This window comes from Dipodomys merriami, unplaced genomic scaffold, assembly GCF_024711535.1.
Source record: "Dipodomys merriami isolate MVZ:Mamm:240054 unplaced genomic scaffold, mDipMer1.0.p SCAF_10, whole genome shotgun sequence".
In the NCBI taxonomy this organism is placed as follows: Eukaryota; Metazoa; Chordata; class Mammalia; order Rodentia; family Heteromyidae; genus Dipodomys; species Dipodomys merriami.
In genome coordinates, this window is record NW_027202271.1 from 45,684,898 (window position 1) to 45,705,204 (window position 20,307).

The window sequence follows — 20,307 nt, forward strand, 5'->3', positions numbered from 1 at the left end:
CTCCGGCGAAGGAGGGCGACGAGGAAGCGCCGCCGGCGCGCGCAGGGCCGGTCGCCACCACAGCCACCGGCCGCGGCACCGGCTGCCGGAGCTCCGAACCCGCCGCCGCCGCCGCCACCCGCCGCCGCGGTCCTCCCTGCTCTCCTTCCCCGGTCGGGCGGGCGAGCCGCGGGGATGGGGCGGCTGCGGGAGCCCGAGCGCGCGCAGGAGCCGCCGCCACCGCCGCCGCCCGCGTCTCCGTAACCGTGCGCGGTTGCCGCTGTCGCCGCCGCCGCCACCGCCGCTACCGCTGCCGCCACCGCGCGCCCTTGCCCGGGGAGGGGGGGCGGCCACCCCCACCCCCTGCTTCAGCAACCCCTATGGAGGTCTCCCCGAGGAAGGCGCCGCCGCGCCCCCCGCGCCCCGCGCTGCCGCTGCCCCTCCTCGCCTATCTGTTGGCGCTGGCGGCGCCCGCCCGGGGCACGGGTGAACCCGTGTGGCGATCGGAGCAAGCCATCGGAGCCATCGCGGCGAGCCGGGCGGACGGCGTGTTCGTGGCGAGCGGCAGCTGCCTGGACCAGCTGGACTACAGCCTGAAACACAGGCTCTCGCGCCTGTACCGGGACCGAGAGGGCAACTGCACGGAGCCCGTGTCGCTGGCGCCCCCCGCGCGGCCCCGGCCGGGGAGCAGCTTCAGCAAGCTGCTGCTGCCCTACCGCGAGGGGGCGGCCGGCCTCGAGGGGCTGCTGCTCACCGGCTGGACCTTCGATCGGGGCGCCTGCGAGGTGCGGCCCCTGGGCAATCTCAGCCGCGGGTCCCTGCGCAATGGCACCGAGGTGGTGTCGTGTCACCCGCAGGGCTCGACGGCCGGCGTGGTGTACCGGGCCGGCCACTTGAACCAGTGGTACCTGGCGGTGGCCGCCACCTACGTGCTGCCCGAGCCCGAGACGGCCCACCGCTGCAACCCCGCCGCCTCGGATCGCAGCACGGCCATCGCGCTCAAGAACACCGAGTCGCGCAGCCTGCCCACGCAGGAGCTGGGCCGCCTGAACCTGCGCGACGGGGCGGGCAGCCTGCACTTCGTGGACGCCTTTCTCTGGAACGGCAGCGTCTACTTCCCCTACTACCCCTACAACTACACGAGCGGCGCCGCCACCGGCTGGCCCAGCATGGCGCGCATCGCGCAGAGCGCCGAGGTGCTGTTCCAGGGCCAAGCGGCCCTCGACTGCGGCCACGGCCACCCCGACGGCCGCCGCCTGCTCCTCTCCTCCAGCCTGGTGGAGGCCCTGGACATCTGGGCCGGCGTTTTCAGCGCGGCCACCGGAGAGGGCCAGGAGAGGCGCTCCCCCGCCACCACGGCGCTCTGCCTCTTCAGGATGAGTGAGATCCAGGCGAGCGCCAAGAGCTGCAACTGGGACTTCGAGACCACCCAGCCCAACTGCGTGAGTCCTCCCCTCCGGGAGCCTGGCGCCGTTCGGGGCCCCGGGGCGGAATGGCGGGAAGGGGACGGGAGGGGGGGCGGGGGGAGGGGGCAGGGGGGAGGACCTGGGTGACATTTACCAAGTCTCGGGTTCTCCGCGCCGCTGGCTATCTGAAACCTCAGGCTACTCAAAACACAGCCCGCCGGCCCCCAAAGGGGAGCGTGTGGAAAAGGGCGGCTGGCGGGAAGGATGGGGGGGGGCAGTGCGGAGGGGGGAGGACAGGTTCAAAACTCTAGTGGCGTCCCCCCTTTTCTGCGAAGACGAGTGCATGTTTGGGACAGAGCCTCCCCAAGCACCCCCTCCTGTCTCTCATGGCTTCTTCTCCAGTCCCGTTCCTCTTGGGGGGGGGGGGGGTCGGGGGATTGTGGGGTTGACTGTCCTGGTGAACACAGTTCCTAAACACTGGGCTCTCAGCAGAGAAACCATTGAACCTTAAAGGGCTCGCTGCCACACCCCAGCCTTTGTGCCCCCCCCCATTCCCCAGTTCCCCTTCCCCGGCAACACGTAGGATGGGGTCCGAAGAGTTGGGAGCCTGCTTAACCCGAGTAAATCAATGCTCGCCGGCAAAAGCCGCTCAGCAAACCCCCAGCGCGCGACCCAGAGCAAGGGGGCGGGGCTGTGGCTGGCGCTGGGTTGCTGTGGTCGGTCTCCAACTGGGAGGGGGGGGGCCTTAGCTTAGGCGGGAGGGTGGCATTGTGGGTCGAAAGCTTCACCCGGGAGGGGTGAGCTGGCGGCGGCGGCGGTGGGGGGGCGGAGGGGAGGGAAAGAAGGAAGAGAGGGAGAAGGAGGAAGTGTTGGGGTGCTCCTGGCAGTTTCTGGGTTCCAGATTGTTGTTCTAGATTGTAGGGCTCACTTGGCACCACCCTGGCTTGGATCGGGCAAAAGATACAGGTTTTCCCGGGGCCTCCCCGGGCAGCCGCCTCTGGCATCTTGAGACTGGCAGTTCTTTGACTGGAAAATAAAGCAGCAGTTCAAGAGGGTCCAGTTGATGGGGATTAGGAAGCTATTGTGCACTTCTCCGGAGGCCGGGTCCCTTCCAAGGCTGCTGGCACATCAATGCCACATATGGCTCCCGAGAGAAGGGAGCCCGCTGAGAGCCTCCTTTATAAGTGGACCGAAATCAAAGAGCAAAGAGGACTGGCTACAGGTGTTGCCATTGTTTTGGTAGAACATGAGTCAGAGAGGAAGGGAAAATGTGTAAGGATATTTGTTGTGCACCAAGATAGGATCCTGAAAGCTTTGGCTGTAAGGTGTATTCACATGTAGGTAGAAAGGCACATCGTTCCAAATATTAATCCTATTATCCAGGGAGAAAAAGCCTCCTTGGAACAGTTACTTGCTTTTTTCCCCTTTGCCTGTCAGCGTGTGCTGGGACAAGCGTATAGCATCTTCATTTCATTGCCGGTATGATTTTAAATGTATAAATGAATATATATATATATACATATATATATGTGTGTATGTGTAACACATTACCTCCTAAATGGCTTAGTCTTGCTATACACATATAATCTAATGTTTAATATGTCTTTCCACATCTTTATAATCTAATGGTTCAAGTTTGGCAAATCACTGCGTTCCATTTCTCTGTTGAAGGACTTGAAAGCATGCGCCCCAAACCCCCCTTCAAAACATATTACTTTGCATGAAGCTGGAGGCCTACTTGGCCTCTGGGGTTAATGAGGAGACAGCTTGGAGGCCCACAGCAGGTAATAACGGTGGAAGTCCAAGCGGTTGCCATCTGACAGCTGCGGTGTCGATGTGTATGGCCAAAACAGTTCTCTTGACTACATCTATCTATTGGGTCCTGAAGGAGTCTGCTTCCTTCTAAACCCAGCAGGCATCCTGAATGCACATTTTGGCTCAATCAGGTGTCCCTACTTATGCTGGGAAGGGGAGAGACAGGGGAAAGTCACAGAGAGCCGTTTCTCCATTTTTATGGGTGCTCCTGGGAGAGAGCTGCCCTTTGGAAATCAAGCAAGGGATAGATAAAAAATCTGGGATGAGAAAAAAAAATTAATTAAAATGAGTCCCCACCCAACATATTCTTACCGCTTTATGGAGAACCTCCCAAGGAGCTCAGAGCTGTGTATTCTGAAAGATGGGGGTCTCTACTCCCCCCTTAAGCTTGTCATCCAAGTTAAATAATATACTCTGGTTCAAACAATAGCATGTCATGGCTGCACAGGTGGGAACTAGTAGTTTTGCATTTTAAAAAATTTAAGCAAATTCCTTGCTGCTAGTGTGCATTCAAAAAAGCCTTCGTGGAATTGAATTTTAACAAGAGTTTGAATGCGAAAAGAAAAATAGGTGGTAGTTTTGATGAAAAGCTGACAATTTCCCAACCTATTCAAAAGGCAGAGAAGATACTTAATTCAACGAATCCTGGTTGGATACTTGCTAATGTAAGCAATGCCCTGTGCTGGGTGCCACTGATTTTGCCACTGAAGGGACAATAGCAGGTTGCAACCCTGTTTAATGAGGTCATGGGATCAGAGTGCTTCGGGTTGTCACTCAGAAGAATGATGTCATTTGATTGTATTGGTTCTGCATTTCATTTTTCAGGTCCTAAATGTGTTTTTGAAAAGGCCTGTTGAATTATAGGTCCCTAAAACAGGATTCAGCCCTGAAATATAATAGAGGGAGCCTCAATAGGTTCCTATTGCGATTCCTCCCGAGCCAACACTGTCATTTTACCATAATCCACAGGCGGCAAGGCTGCGTTTGCTTGCTTCTCCCTTTCCTCCTACTTGTGTCCTGTATTTTCCATCTTCAATCAACCCTGGGAAGTGGCAGAACTGACTGGGGTGTGTTTTCCCATTTCTTGGTCAGCCCATCAGCTGACTCTCCTCCCTTCAGCTCTTCCTGCTAAGGATTTATTTCCAAGATGCTTGATCAAAGACTGTGGATTCAGCCACTGGCATAGTGGACCTTTTCTTTTTCTGCCTTGTTACTAACTTTGACAACACTAGCACCTGCCTCTAATACTCTGGCTGAATATTTGTGCTACAGTTCCTATATATTGTCCCTTTGAGTGTCTCATCAAGGATGAAGTTGATTTTGCCAAGAGCATCCCCATTTTTAGATGAAGAAGCTGGGGATCAGTGAAGCAACTTGTTCAGTAACAAAAGGAGTATCAGAGCCCCTCAGCTTAAGCCCAGACTATCTTCTTTCTACCGGCCTGGTGCATCTCAAATTGTCCCTTGAAGAGCTCCTAATTTTAGAGGCTGAAAACAGCCTCTCCATAGGATGTGGTGTTGAGGGTAGCCGGTGGTCCGTCCCTAAGGAAACACCTGTCTTGAACCTTGGGTTGTGTTTTGAGATTTGTGTTTTCACATGGTTTGCTGCCTTTTTCTCATTCTACTTCATAACATTTGGCTCCATGCTTGGATGAATATAAAAATGAATGTTTGAGCCGAGTGCTGGTGGCTCATGTTTGTAATCATAGCTACTCAGGAGTCTGAGATCTAAGGATCGAGGTTCACAGCCAGCCAAGGCAGGAAAGTCAGTGAAACTCTCATCTCCAATTAACCACCAAAAAGCCTGAAGTGGTGCTGTGGCTCACGTGGTAAAATGCTAGCCTTGAGCAGAAAAGCCAAGTGAGAACATGAAGCCCTGAGTTCAAGGATCCCAGTCCTGACGTGTGTGTGTGCACGCACATGCACACACATGCAAATCTTTGAAATTATATACACATTAATTTAACTTCACTTTCTGAACTCTCACTAATCCCTTATAGATCAGTACAACCCAGAAAAGCACTATGGGTTGAAATTTGTGAAGATGGATTATTCCAGATCGATTTGGATGCCATAGTTGAGTCTTGGGTTTGCTGCTGGTTTAAGCATGACAGCTACCCTTGTATACCACCGTGGGTTTGTGGGGTTCTTGCAGAGTTGGGCCCTGACTCTCTGAGGTAACTCGATGCCTTGCAAGGTGGACACACCCCCTGCTTCCACGCTCACATTGTACAAAAGCCCAACATATTTGTATTTAACTGTCATTCAGACAACTATGAAGCGCTCACATGTCCTCCAACAGCAGCCCCAGGCACATCCAGCCCCTGTGTGTGGAAGTGATAGCCAGTTCCACTGAGCAGTGTGGCCTGCTGACCTCAAAATGCAGTCCTCCTGTGGTGTTTATCCCTCTTCTAGTTTCTCTTATGATTCTGTTGAGCCATTTTGCTGACTGTAGACTGGATGGTAAATTTTATACACACACATGTGTGCACACGTGTGCACACACATACATGTCTGATATGGAAAGCACAAGGGTGATGATAGTGCCCACTTAGAAGGAAGAAGCAATCAGAGCTACCATCTACCAAGTAGTCATTATGGCCAGGGTGTGCGAAGCAATTTACCTGTCTTATTTTCTGTTGATTCTCAGTCACCTTATGAGACAAAGACTGTCGTTATTATGATGATTGTTGATGAGAAGATTGAATCTCAGAGAGCTTCTGCTAGTTTCCTAGTTGGTAAAATAGCAGAGGATTGAGAACTTGGGTGGTCCAGTTCTTGCATCTGAGTTTTCAACCAGTGTTATGGACAGTCTGTCCATACAGACATTTATGATGTCAGTCTTCACCCACACGGAACAAGCTAGATCCCTGTCACTTCTGTGGAAGGCTGACTGTTTGGGGAAATAGGACATGCCAAGAAGATCCTTGGTGGTAAACAGAGTTCCCAGGCTTTGTATTTGTGACCATGTGAGGGGAAGTTCTGATACCTTTCCATCAGTGTTGGTGTGGTGGGTTTTGTTGTTGTTGTTGTTGTTGTTTTCATTCAGGCCAACAAATAACTTTACAGGGTATTGTCTGTGGAAACCCTAGTACCTGGTATAGTATCTGGTTTGGAGTTATGATTGAAGAAATAATCTGTTGAGTATGGACATGAAGGACTTCTGAGGTTCATGTTGGAAGTAAATGTTAATCTGTAATTATCAACCACACTTGCCTGAGTTTGGTCACCTTAATGCTGGTGTGTTTCTTAATGTATGATGTGCCTTCTTCCACTAGTTCTAGCTTCCTCTCCTCTTCTGGTTCTGTCCAGATATCCCTGCTCATTGGAACATTGGATTTCTGTTGTGGCCAGTTGGGGGGTGCCCTTTAGACCCTAGAAGGCCAATATGATTTAATCAAAATTTGCGGGGCTCATTTAATAATGCGTACAAGCATCTCATTCAAACATGAGAGGAAAAGACATTATGCTGTGGGCAGTGCTTCTTAAGGTGTGCTATTGGACCAATAGCATCAACATTTCCTAGGAACTTACTAGAAATAGAAATTCCTGGGCCTCACATCAGCCTAAACCAGAGACTCTAGAGTCTGGGAAGGGACTGGTTATCTGTGTTTTAACAAGGCATACTTTATCATACTTGAGCATGATTTGAAACCATTTCTCTTGTTCTAACTGAGCCACTCAGGATGGGGATTTGTCCCTTTTTTTCCACTGCAATTTACCATAAATGCCATAAAAAGTAAACAACTCACTCCAAGAACCCTCTTCCCTCTTGCTTGTACAAAAGCAACATTCAGCTCCTAAAGCCTTACCATTCTTGGCTTGTAGGTCAGGCTGGACACCAATGGCTCATGCTTGTAATCCTAGCTACTCAGGAGTCTGAGATCTGAGGATTGCAATTCAAAGCCAGTCCAAGCAGTCCCCCAAGACTCTTGTCTCCAATTAATCACTCAAAATCCGTTAGTGGAGCTATGGCTCAAAGTGGTAGAGTGCTCATTTTGAGCAAAAGAGCTTAGCGTCAGCACTCAGCCCCTGAGTTCAAGCCCCATGACCTACAAAACCAAACACCAAAAACTGGTAGGTCACTGATTAATTACCTCTGCTTTCTCATTTTATTCTAGAATGTGGAGGAATCTCTAGAGTGTTCTACTCAGTTGTCCGAGACCAATTCCACATGGCAGGCATTCTCTCTAAGAGTTTATTATTTATAATACCAATGTTGATACCAGGTCAGGTCCAACTGGCTGCAAAGTTCTGCTTGAGGAAGCTCCAATAAAGGAATGAAAGGATTTTTCTGGACAGACACACATGAAGTTACCTGTACTCTAGCAATAGGAACAAAGCTGTGTAATGCTTATGTTCATGTTCCCTAAAGCCAGATCAACTGGAACCTTGGAAAAATTAATTTTCTATGCCTTGGTTTCTTCATCTATGAGTAGGGATCTTGTTTGCTGCCTAGGATTGTCATGTAAAATCATGTGTTAATATGGGGAAAACGAATGGAGCACTACTCCATCCAGAATAAATGCTCATCATCACCATCATGATTCCTAATAGAGGTGGGATGGGGGAATTGGCCAATGGTCCTGAATTCAAGGCAGCTCAAAGGAGCTATGAATCAGGCATGTCTTGGCATGACTACTTTGCTCTGACTGCTACCAAGTGGTCTCTTCTGCTTCCTTCAGCATTTGCCCTTCATGGCTTCTCAATGATTGTACCTCAGCCTACCTTCATCCCCTGTGTGCGTCTTACCAGCCTGTCACCTTCTGCTTTGGCATAGCCTTCATTTGGTACAGAGATTTGCTGTCCTTGGTGCAGGTCCTAACATGATTCAGTCAGGAGAGATGGCCCCCAGCAAGTGCTGTTCTGGATCCCTTTAGCATAGAATGGCAAAGAGTCACAGCACCTTGACTATAAGAGCTTAGCATCTCTTTGCCTCCTTTAGAGTTTCTTGATGACCACCCCCTTCCTGGAGCATGGGTTGGCAATAGATGAAGAAGCTGGAGAAATCTGTTACCATGGAGATAGTTTGTAGGCATGTTGGATCTAGCCTGTTCATCGGAGCAGGGGCATAATAATGGTAGGTTAGTAGATTGCTTGAATGGATACAACTATTATTGTTGTTATTATTATTAGAGTTTTCTTTATTTTTTAATAATCCTTGAGTGGTTGTATAATTAAAATTGAATTGCCAGGTGCTAGGGGCTCATGTCTGTAATTCTGGCTACTCAGGAGGCTAAGATCTGAGGATCATGATTTGAAGTCAGCTCAGGTAGGAAAGAGTCCATGAGACTGTTATTGCCAAGTAAGTCTTCAAAAAAGCTAGAAATGGAGCTGTTGGTCATGTGGTAAGAGTGTTAGCCTTGAGTGAAAAAGCTAAGGGTTCCAAATTCAAAGCTAGGTTCCAAATTCAAGCCCCAGTTACCAGCGCACAAAAATTATGATTAAATATAGTTTTTCTTAGTTAGATTTTTTTGTCTTTGGATGGAATACCAATTTTATATGGTCACAAAAATAAATAGAACTATGACCTACATTTCCTTGTTCCTGTAGTTGATTTTCATACTGGTTTGACTGTCTACTCAAGAATTGTATGTAGTGTTTTTCTTGGAGAAGCTATTAGAGGATTTTGACTCCATTCCTAGGCTAGTGCCCCGCTGTTATGCAGATCCAGAAAGCTTTTCTGTAAAGGGTAAATTCATCAATAATTTAATCTTTGCAAGCCATGTACAAACTTGGTTTCATTGTCCTAAGAACAGATATAGGCAATAAATGAACCTATAGGGCTATGTGGACAGTTGAACCTGAATTCCTGATCATTTTCATTTGTCATAGAGTCTTCTCCTTTTGGGGGGAGAGAGGAGGGTATTTGTTCAATCACTTAAAAATGTGAAAACTAAGCTGGGTCCTGATGGTTCTTGTATGTAATCCTAGTTACCCAGGAGGCTGAGATCTGAAGGATCATGTTCAAAGCCATCCCAGACAGGAAAGTCCTCAAGTCTTTATCTACAAAATAGCCAGGGCTGGAATTATAGCTCAAGTGGTAGAGCACCAGCCAAGCAATCAAATAAAAAAAAAAAGTAAAAACTATCCTTAACTCATGGACCATTGAAAACACAGACAGGTAAGCAGGCCAAATGTGCCCAGAGGCAGTAGCTTGCAGACTTTTCTCCTGCGTAAAGTGAGGGGAAAGCAAATGTTACCATGTTGTTAGTACATATTGGAAGAAGGACTTACCCAGATGCTGATTGGAAGCCCCATTACAGGAAGGGTGAAGCATCTCAGTCCAAAGCAGTGACGCATGAGGCATGAGCTGTGTCTTGAAGCTAAGTGGTGAAGGCTGAGCGGGGAATTCTGGAGAGCCGCCCAGCTCATGCACAAGCTGGATGTTGAATGAGCTTGTATGCCACAGTTCACTCACCTTGGCTGGGGAACGTCCAGAAATGAGTGTGTGGGTCCAGATGGCCAAGGGCTTAATGAGACCAACAAAGGTGGTTAGATGTTATCCTGATGGTCTGACACTTTTCACACTTTCCAAGCCTCGCCTCTAAAGTAAACACTGAACCCTAACTGATGCTGTATAGAAGAACAGTAACATCACTGGCCTGCTGCTCTGGTAAGAATATTGCCAAGTACAGGCACACAGTGACAGGTCCCCAGCCACTACCCGCTGCCCATCCATCTGCCCTTGGGTCCCTGGGTTATCTTAAAGGAACCATGGCTGTGATGCTAGGAGACAGCAGCAGGCTTCTAAGCATGCCCAATCTGACTGTTCTAGAAAGTTTTCAGAGACCATTGTTGGGAAGACAAGACTCAGAGGAAAGCAACTGATTAGAATGACTGTTAGCTCAACCCAGTGATTCCTTGACTTTCCATTGTGTACCCAAGATGTCATGAAAATATATTATCAGTAAAAGCACAGACAATAAGCTTTTAGTGGATTGTTTATTCAATATGAAAGTAAGAGCAAAAATGTTCAAGAACATCTAGTGTTTAGCATTATTCTAAGTATGTCTCTCATGTTAACCCACTCAAAATTCAAACTGTAGCTTTACAAGGTGGGGAATAATGTTAGTTCCACTTTACAGATGAGGAAACTGAGGCACACCACTAAGTAGGTGGTGAAACAGCTATTGTAACTGGAGTGCGGGGGGAGAGATCTGTCCATGTGGGAGATAGGAAGGATGGTTACAGGGACCCTCTGGAGAGCTGGGATCAGGTGCTTTGGGCAGACAGGAGGGCCAGGACAAGGTCTCATGGAGGCCAGGGGGACTTGGTTAGTGTGGAGAGCAAAAGGTGAGTGTAGCTGGGACTAGGCAGGTAGTACGGGAGAGAGTTAGTAGGCTGGAGTAGGAAGTGGCAGCTGGATCCCACAGCCCCCCGTAGGCTGTGGGAAGGAGATTAGATTTTATTCTCAAAGTATAGGAGAGCTTTGGAAGGGAAGTGAAATGATTGGATTTGAATCTCTAAGTAATGGCTGCCTGTGGGGAATGGATGAGGTTGGCTACTGTAGAAACAGGAAAGCCTGCAGGAAGCTTTTACAGTAGTCCAGGCAAGAAATCATGTCATCTTGGTTGAGCATAGTGACAAAGGGGCAGACACAGATAGATTTTGTTTTTGTTTTTGTTTTGCCATAAGTCAACTGAGGAATATTGAAGTCCTGAGCTGATGTCCTGGCAGTGTGTATGGAAATATGTTTGCTAATGGTTAGATGCCTTTGGGACATGTAGGAGAAAGAACTGCTAAGTAGGCAGTTGACAACAAAGTCAGGGTGTAAGGATTTCTTCATGGAGTTTGGAGCATATCAGGCTTTGTGTTGGGCCAACAAGCTATTTGTGTGTGTGTGTGTGTGTGTGTGTTTGGTGGGGGGGCGAAGCTATATATACAAAGGAGTATCTTAGTTTGTTTCTTTGTTACTTTGATAAAATACTTGAAACCAAGTAATTTAGAAAGAATAGAAGTTTATATCAGGTACCAGCCCCCACCTCTAATCCTAGCTGAAATTTCCAAGCTGAAATATGAGAATCACAGATCAAAGCCAGCCGGGATGGACTCTTATCTCCAATGAAACAGCAAAAAGTCAGAAGTGGTGGTGTGGAGGCATGGATCAACGGTTAGAAAGCCAGCAGCAGTAAGAGAAAAAAACCGAGTGAGAGCATGAAGCCTGGAGTTCAAACCCGTACTGGCTTGTGCATGCATGTGCATGTACCCATACACCTACACACTAGATGTTTATTTAGCTCATATTTCTGGAAAGCACTGCTGTCTGGTGAGGGCATTTCTCTATATCCTAACATGGTGGAGGTCATGACATAGAGAGACAGAGCAAGACCTGCTGGTTCCCATCTCTCTTCCTCTTCTTAGAAAGCCACTAATTCCCTGATAGGGTCCCCCATCCTGTGACCTCACAAGTTGGAGGTCCAATTTTCAAATACCATTCAACACATGAATGACAATTAAGTTTCAATTGAAGGGGCTGGGAAGGTGGCTCAGTGGTAGAGCGCTTGCCTTGCATGCATGAGGCCCTGGGTTCGATTCCTCAGAACCACATAAGCAAAATAAGCCAGAAGCGGTGCTGTGGCTCAAGTGGTAGAGCACTAGCCTTGAGCTGAAGGGCTGAGGGACAGTGCTCAGGCCCAGAGTTCAGGCCCCACAACCGGACCCAAAAAAAAAAAAAAAAAAAGTTTCAATTGAAGAGCTTTTGGGAGACAGTCAATCCATAGCTTGAGGAGTGGCCAGGTCACCTCATCTTTGGTTCTCAGGCATCCACGAAGACATGTAAACTCTCAGTGATGAGCCTGCAGGGAACGACTGTAGAACAGGGAGGAAGGAGAAGACAAGGCTGAGAGTCCAGCCAGACCAGAGCAGTGCTGAGCTTCCATGAGATTTAGAACTGGAGCTGTGTTTACTGGAAGAGTTAAAAGCCAGGCAGCCCAGGGAAGGCCTGTGACACTATTCCCGCAGGGTGGGCCTTCCTTGTCTTTGCCCTCCTCCCCCACCTGGTTGAAGGAACATGTTATCTAACACACCAGCTGTTCTGGTCATTGCTCGCTGGCCTCCTCCTGAGACTTCTTTCCTCATCAGTGACCCCTTTTAAGAATTGGATTCCAAGTGCTGACCCTGGCTTTCCAGAGGCAGTAGGAGGGCCAGCCTGGAGCAGCTGGTGGCCGTGGGTGTCTCCTAGTGTACCTCATGGGCTTTGTAGTATTTCTTTTCCTAACTCTTACAGAGCTGTTGTTCTGGAGACCTTCGGGGAAGCCTGTGGGTTCCTTCTCAGCGTCTTTTTATTGCAGAAACAACAATATGGGTTGCAAAAATAACCTAATTATATTGCTATACAAATATGTCATTTTTTTTCAATTTGAGATCGAGTACTATATCTTAACATATTCAACAGCAAGATCTGGCCTCAGCAACTACTCTACTTTCAAAACAGAGATGAATGTAAGTGATATTTCAAGATATCTGCAGCAACTCTACACTGAGAGGGAAAGATCTGATTTCTTTGGGTGAAAAGTCACAGGTTCCATTAATACTACTGTGGTCTGGATCCAAAATGAAAGGAAATACTGTTTCAGTTAGACCTTGCTAAAATAAAGATGTACTTTCTTTTCTTTCTCATCTCAGTTTGTAGATGTCCTGAGTTCTTACCCTGACCTGTAGATATGGATGGCGCCACCCCTTCCCCCACCCCCCATTCATTTCAGCTACCATAAGAAATACAGTGTTTCATTTTGTTTCAAAGCCCTCTTGATTTGCTTATATTGACAACAGAGAGTTTCTTATTCTCATCTGTATTTTACAGATAAGTGCTTGGCCAATAATGTTTCACAGATAATAGAAGGTAGGAAGGAAGGGAAAAGGGGAGGAAAAGAGGGAGGGGATGAAAGGAAGGGAGAGAAGGAAGAGGGGATGAACAGAAGGATGGATGGAAGGATGGGTGGATGGATTATGGATGGGTGGAGGGAAAGATGAATAGATGGATGGATAAAGAAATGACTGTTTACAACTCATAACGAATAGAATTTCAATTTGAAACCTATAGAAGTTTTTACTCTCAATCTCTTGTTCTTTTTTTCTTTTTCCTTTCCTTTTTGTCAGTTGTGGGGCTTGAACTCAGGTCCTGGGTGCTGTTCCTGAGCTCTTTTTGCTCAAGGCTAGTACTCTACTTCCAGTTTTCTGGTGGTTAATTGGAGATAGTCAAACAGACTTTCCTGCCCGGGTTAGCTTTGAACTGTTGTCCAAAGATCTCAGCCTCCTGTGTACCTTGGATTATTAGCAAGAGCCACCATGCCTTTTATTCTTCCATGCTACCATGATTTTCTTTTCTCATTTTGGTAATTCTGGAGATTAAACTCAGGGCCACATGCTTGCTTGGCAGGAGCTCTACCACTTGAGCCACACATCCAACCCATTTTCTTTCAGTTTGATGTTTCAGATAGGTTCTTGTACTTTTGCTTGGGATGGCTTTGGACCATGATCCTCCTATCTCAGCTTCCTGAATAGCTGGGACCATAGGTGTGTACCATCATGGCCCCTTGATAGGTTGGCTCTTGCTCATTTTGTCTGGCTGGCTTCCAACCCCAATCTTCTTATCTGTGCTTCTCCAGTTTCTGGAATTACAGACTTGCACCATCACACTCACCTTACCAATAGCAATTTTTACTCTAAAGAGTTAAAATAAGGGTAGGCCATGTTTGTAAAATCATTTTATTCTAATCACAAAAAAGAGCAGTCTTCTTTCTCTTTGCTTTGGTCAGAGCATGTGGCAACGACTTTACTTCTCTGAGCCACATTTTTCAATCTATGAAATCTATAGACTTCTTATGGACTGAGGTGGTGCAATCTAGAAACTGAGCCTTTCAAGCTGTTCATGAGCTACAGATGTGAAGTATAGAGGAAGCCAAGATTCACTGGAATAGGAAGAATGGTGTATTTTACTACGGCTCCCAAGACAGAACCAAGGGCCAAAGACTGTAAGGGACAAAGTGGTTCAGTTGAACAACTCTGTAATGATTGGGAACAATGTGCCATAGTGTTTGACGAGATACTGGTTAAAATATTTAAACACTGACCCACGTATTCATTCATTCAATAAACATTTATTGAGAACCTACCACATGGTAGATACTGAAGTAGATTTGCTTTATTTTTATTTATTTATTTATTTTTTTTTTGGGTCCGGTCGTGGGGCCTGAACTCTGGGCCTAGGTGCTGTCCCTCAGCTCTTCAGCTCAAGGCTAGTGCTCTACCACTTAAGCCACAGCACCACTTCCGGCTTTTTTCTTTTTGCTTATGTGGTACTGAGGAATCGAACCCAGGGCCTCAGGCTTGCAAGGCAAGCGCTCTACCACTGAGCCACCTTCCCAGCCCTAGATTTGCTTTAAAAGTAGAGAACAAGACAAACTATTGAAAAGCTTGAGAGATAGACAATATATATATATTTTTAAAAATTAAAGCAGTAATTCTGCTAAGTACCCTGAAAGGAAACTAAGTGGAATGCTGTGACGGAGACTAACAACTGGGGAAAATTAACTTGAAATCTGAAAGAACAATTAAAAAGATCCAACCCAAGAGGGAGTGAAGGGGAGGAGGCATAGAAAGAGCATGTGTGAAGGCCCTGAGGCAGGAAAATGTAATAAGTTAAAGAAATGTAGTTCTGAAAGAAAGCTACCATGGGAACTAAGGCTGAGTGAGGAGGCAAAGAGTGGCCAGGAAGGAGTTGAAGTAGTCAGAGCTGAGCTCAGGTTGGGCCTGGAGAGGCATGTGACTTTAATTCTAGTTGACTTGTTTTATATTTGAAACCATTAACCTGAGTGCTGAGTAAAGACTAGGTCATGGCTATCAGAGAGCAATCAGGAGGGGAATGACGGAGCCTGTGGACATGGAGAAGATGGATTGGAGCCTGTTGGACTGAGTGTGTGTGTGTGTGTGTGTGTGTGTGTGTGTGTGTGTGTGTGTGTGTGTGTGTGTGTGTGTGTGTGTGTGTGTGTGTGTGTGTGTGTGTGTGTGTGTGTCTGGGATGGAGGCAATGAAAGGAAGAGAGGATTCCCTACGGTGGTCAGTGGTGCTGTTGATGAAGCAGGTGGGGAGGAGCTGGAAACTAGTCTGGAGCCCCATTGTGGATCTGAGGAAGGTGTGACAGGTCTTCAGAGAGGTCAGTGGTCTGAACAGGACAGAGGAAGTGGTGATGGCACTTCGTAGACAGAGGTCAGAGATATTAAATGTCCTTCAGCACCAAGGACATCCCCAGAATGAAACCAGCCACCCAGAACACCAGTAGCTTCCGTAGGGACCAACACTGGTGAACCATGCCTCTTTCACTTCTAAGAACCTAGACTAGTGCAGTTTTCACACTGTCTGCCATTTGCAAACTGAGTCAAGTTGACTTTTCATTAGGAGTTGTCAGAAGGAGGAGTCAGAGGCAGGGAATAACCTTTCAGATGGGGATAAAGAAGGATCAACACATCAAGGAATGGCCTTTAATGGTGGGGCAGGTTGGGAGGGAGGAGGTGAAAGAGGCTGGGGGTGAAGATAAACATTTCCTTCTTCCCATGGCCTTGCTGCGTGGTGTGAGGTCCAGCTCTATTCCTCACCTTTCTTTCTCACTGCATGCCTCTGTGCACCTTTGGATCATTTGAATCCCCAATATAAATTTTGGTCACAAGAGATGTTATAAACATGGTCAGAACCCAATCAGTGCTGTCTATTCCAGGAGAACAAAGAAAAACCACAGTACCTTAATAAAGGCCCTGTCTAGCTTGGGTTAGTGACCATAGTGACTTCTCATCTCAGCTTGAAGAAGGTGATGCTTTGATTATTTTCACACTTGTGACTTTTGTTGGGTCTCACGACAGTGTGTCTAGGCAAGGTACATGGCATGACTGTGTCTATTTTACAGTCATTTCAGGGACTAAACTTGCTGATGGAAATCAGGCCCCTGGGTAAGAAGAAAAAGGAAAGGAAGGAGAAACTGTTGAGAAATAAGGGCAGCCCATAGGAATACAACATCAACATCAAGTTAAGTACACAGGAAGGGTTTTTTTTAAATCAATGTGTAAGATGTTAAAAGCATCCAGCTGGTACTTACCCTTACCTGAGAACAAAAACCAAGCACTACGTGGGTAAAAGGCTTCACTGTTGCTGGGTCTCCCCCATACTGGAGGTCCTGGGGTACACATTTCCTGGAGGTTTTGAATCCTCACCCCCATGAGTCCCTGGCCTGAATCTCCTCAGGGTAGGCCACCTTCCCAGAGTCAGGGCTCAATACCAGAGTGCCTTTCACACCCCAGATCTTATGACTAGTATCCTCCTGGAGTTATGCAGGGCACAATGAGTATGTTTATTGTCAGTGAAAAATAGTATGAAGAGGCTGCAAGGAAATCAAGACATTTCCCTCATGATCTGCCCACCACTCCCTGTGTACATGAGTGTACATGTATTTACTCACACACGTATGCACATATGTGTATGCACACATGCACACACCTACCATGCACATACTTAACCTCCACCCACGTGCATACTCCTCTTCATAGACCCCCTTCTCAGTACTTTGCATCCAGTTTGCTACACTGGACCCAAAACTCTATCCTAACATCAGTTGAAACAAGGCTACTTTTTTGTTTTTTTTTCATCTGCCAAAAGTTTCCTCTGAGAGTGGCTAAAGTGTAGGCATGTGTTGACAGTGAGACATGGCAGGAAGGAGAAGTGGAGTGAAAAGTCTAAAGGAACCAAGAGAGCCCAAAGAGGAGACCAGACTTAGAGCTAACTCAAGATTGGATTTTGTTATGAAAGGCAGAACTGGCAAAAGCATCATTACACGACATTAACCTTGTTACACACAGACGAACAAGCAGAGGCTAGGGTTTAGAAATAAATTACACATAATAAACTAGACAGAATAAGCTGAGGGCAATATGAGTGGTTATGCCCTAAGGGGAGAGAAGGGCAAGATAGAAATAGGCCAGAGGGGGGAAAAAGAGGAGAAATAATTTCTGGACACGGGGGGCCAACTGCACAATTTCTCCCCTTTTTTTCTATTTGGGTCCCTAGGTATTAACTTCACTTTTCTGAGAAGGTTTCTCCACAGCCTGTTTTTCTTTTGTTTTCATTTGCTCAAATGAACATAAGAAAGCCATTCAGAGGGCTCCATTTTCCATTCACAGAGACCTGTCCATTTCTGTGTGTTTCTAGCACAAAAGAATCCATTTCCATTCAGCCAGAGCAGCCCCTAGAGTTTTCACAGGGTCCAAGCGCCTCTCTTTCCTATTTTCTTCCAGGCTCCCTTCATTGGATACAAAATCCTGACCATGGCTTGAGTCCTCTCGGCTGGGCCAGTGCCTGGACTGACCGTCATGATTCTCATTTCTAAAACAGTGACTTACTTTTTGATTCCAAGTAACAGAAAACCCAATCAACAGTACCCTAAATCGTGACATCCATTGTTAATGTAATAAAAATTGTGAAGACTGGAGGCCTGTAGCTCAGTAGTATCAAGAACCTGATGTCTTAGTTTCTATGCAGTCTTAGTGAACTTGGTTTCATCCTCCATCTTGAATTTCATGGCTGCAAAATGGCTGCCCCCAGGCTGTACATGATAACTTCCCAAGGGAGGAAGGAAAGGAGTAGCGGACATATCACTAGCCTGCACTCAGACACGTGGATATCCGTACTTCTGTGGGACAGGAAAAGAGTATTTGGCAATGGGGAATGGAGTGACACATTGGCTTGGGCCAAACATGGCTTCCTCAGAGCTTGGCTATATTACTCTTGGAAGACAATTAGGGTTCTTTTTGGCAAAGAAAGTAGGGACAACTGCCACGGATGTGGTGCTCATCATTTGTGGGTTTGTTTGTAAAGGGGCTTGAACTCAAGGCCTTGAGCCTTCATTTAGCTTTTTTCGCTCAAGGCTGGTACTCTATCACTTGAGCCACACCTGGACTTCCAGCTTCCTGTTGGTTACTTGAACTAAAATTAGAAGCTTACATACTTTCTTACTTCGGCTCTTTTTTTTGGAAGCTTGATCCTCACATCTCAGCCTCCTGAGTAGCTAAGGATTATAGGTGTGAGCTAAAGCCACCAGTGCCCGGCTCTGTTTGTATTTTAAAATAAGGTAGCAGTGGCAAAGGTGTACTGTGTGGTTCTGGATGCCAGCTACTCTTCTAAGCTTTATTAAAGTTGTGGACTAACACATCTAGTTCTCAAATGCTTGGAAGAAATGCTACTATCACCTCTTCCATTTTATGGAGTAAGAAACTGAGCAACTAACAGGTTTACTAATATGGTTAAGATTACTTAGCTAAAAAAGTGCCAGGGCTAGGATTCAAACACAGGTCTACACTCACTGCCTTACACAGCCTCTGTCAATGAAAATGATGAAAGATTCCGAGTAGCTCATGGTGAGGACTGATACTTGCTGGCTGGAATTATTACTGTAACTACTATCACCAATTATTTCTTCTTCATGACTATCTTACCAATAAGGGAGACACTTGAGCTTCACAGACAGCTAAGAAAGCTAACCCCTACAGGATTAACTAAGTGATTGAGAACCCAGCTCAAAGGCAGATCAGTTATCTGGGCCATTTGATCTGCGTGGACACTCTTATCTAGTGTGAGAATCCTGGCTGAATGACTGTCCTACTAACTTGTGTTGCTGCTCTAAGGCTCAGTTCAGGTGCACAGTCAGAAGTCAGGGGAAGGATACTAGAACTGGAGGGCTGCTAATTTGGGACTAGTTTTCTCCTTTTCCCTTCTAGTGTTTGGGCTGCATCTTGGTGATTTGGAGCCAGTTTAACTCAAACAGGATATGTCATTCCCATCTCTGCAAGGCTCACCTATGGTATTGTTCTTGGCTCACTAGAATACAGTACTATTTTTAAATGCCTACTGTGTACCAGACCTGGGAAACTTACTTGGTCCAGCTTTGTGTGGTCCTTGTGGATATTCCACAATCCACAACCCACAATCCTTTACTCTTTCTGTGTTTGTGAGATGACAGAAAGGGGAGTCCCCCAGCCAAAGAACATGCTAGTAGCCCAAAGATGATGCCCAGTTCTCTGAGTTGGCCTCTCTGTTATGCCCGAATATTTAATAAAAATAAGAGGCATGGTCAGCCGATCTTACATTTGAACAATTCTGGCTTTATTTTTAAGCAAGATGTGTGATGTGGTTTTTTTTTTTTTTAGTATAAAGGTCATCCGATTTTTCTTCTGTTGTTCATAGTCACAAGGGCTCCTTATCTAAACAGTAATCTATTATTCCAATTCTTAGGCCCACAGACAATTTTTTTCTTATTTCATTGTTAATGGGACACCGTCTCATCTTTTTAGACTGCTTGGGAAGTATTGTATTTTCACAGGAAAGTGGGAAATAAAACCCTCTTATGCGCTTCCCAAAAAATCTTCCTGAAATGAGTTTACTATAGAATATTTTATGCAAATGAGTCATTTTTCTCTTAGGTTATGGCATCTTTTCCTTGGAAAGCGATCTAGGCATTAGAGTAACCCTTCCTTCGCTTATCAGTTCCTTCCAGTACAACTTCAACAAGGAAATATAGATGGCATTTTTAAAGGCTTCAGAAATCAATTTTGTCCATGAATCCATTTGGTTGAGATGTTAATGAAACTTGGTAGGTTTCAAAATAATGCATATTTAATCAGACATAAATTGAAAGACATAAACACTGTCAACAATAACATAGTGAAGTTAATAAGTCTCAACCTCTTTCTTTGCCCACCTCCCCAAACAGAGCCATTTCAAGAGTAGCTATGTTGTTCACTCAAGTTTGCCAGTTCGCCACTGGAGGACACTTAAATGTGCCTTTTCAAACCTCAGTGCAGCGGGGAAGCCCACTCTGGCAGATAAAGTCTTCTATCACACCGTGTTCATAGCTGCAGTAGGCAACGGTTCTTCCTAGCTCCCTATCTTCCAGAAATTTGTGTAGCAAACTTGGTTTCCTGTCGTTGGAGGCAGGAAGCAGGGCACAGGGTACTTCATTCCTTTTAAACAACAAAAAAAGAGAACTTTTGGTCGACACTCTCCGCTCTGGGTTCCGAGAGGGGCTATATTTAATGATCAAGAGCAAGCACGTGATCCCATGTGCT

General features: G+C 46.6%; 1 protein-coding gene across 3 annotated transcripts in view; it reads left to right on the top strand.

Annotated features, from left to right (window-relative positions):
• Positions 1-359: 359 nt before the first annotated feature.
• Positions 360-20,307, top strand: part of Plxnc1 (plexin C1) — a 151,474-nt gene continuing 131,526 nt past the window's right edge. For all 3 annotated transcript variants that reach the window (XM_069990080.1, XM_069990088.1, XM_069990097.1), the window contains exon 1: positions 360-1,421. In XM_069990080.1, coding sequence (XP_069846181.1) covers positions 360-1,421 — 1,062 coding nt within the window. The remainder of the gene's footprint in view (positions 1,422-20,307) is intronic.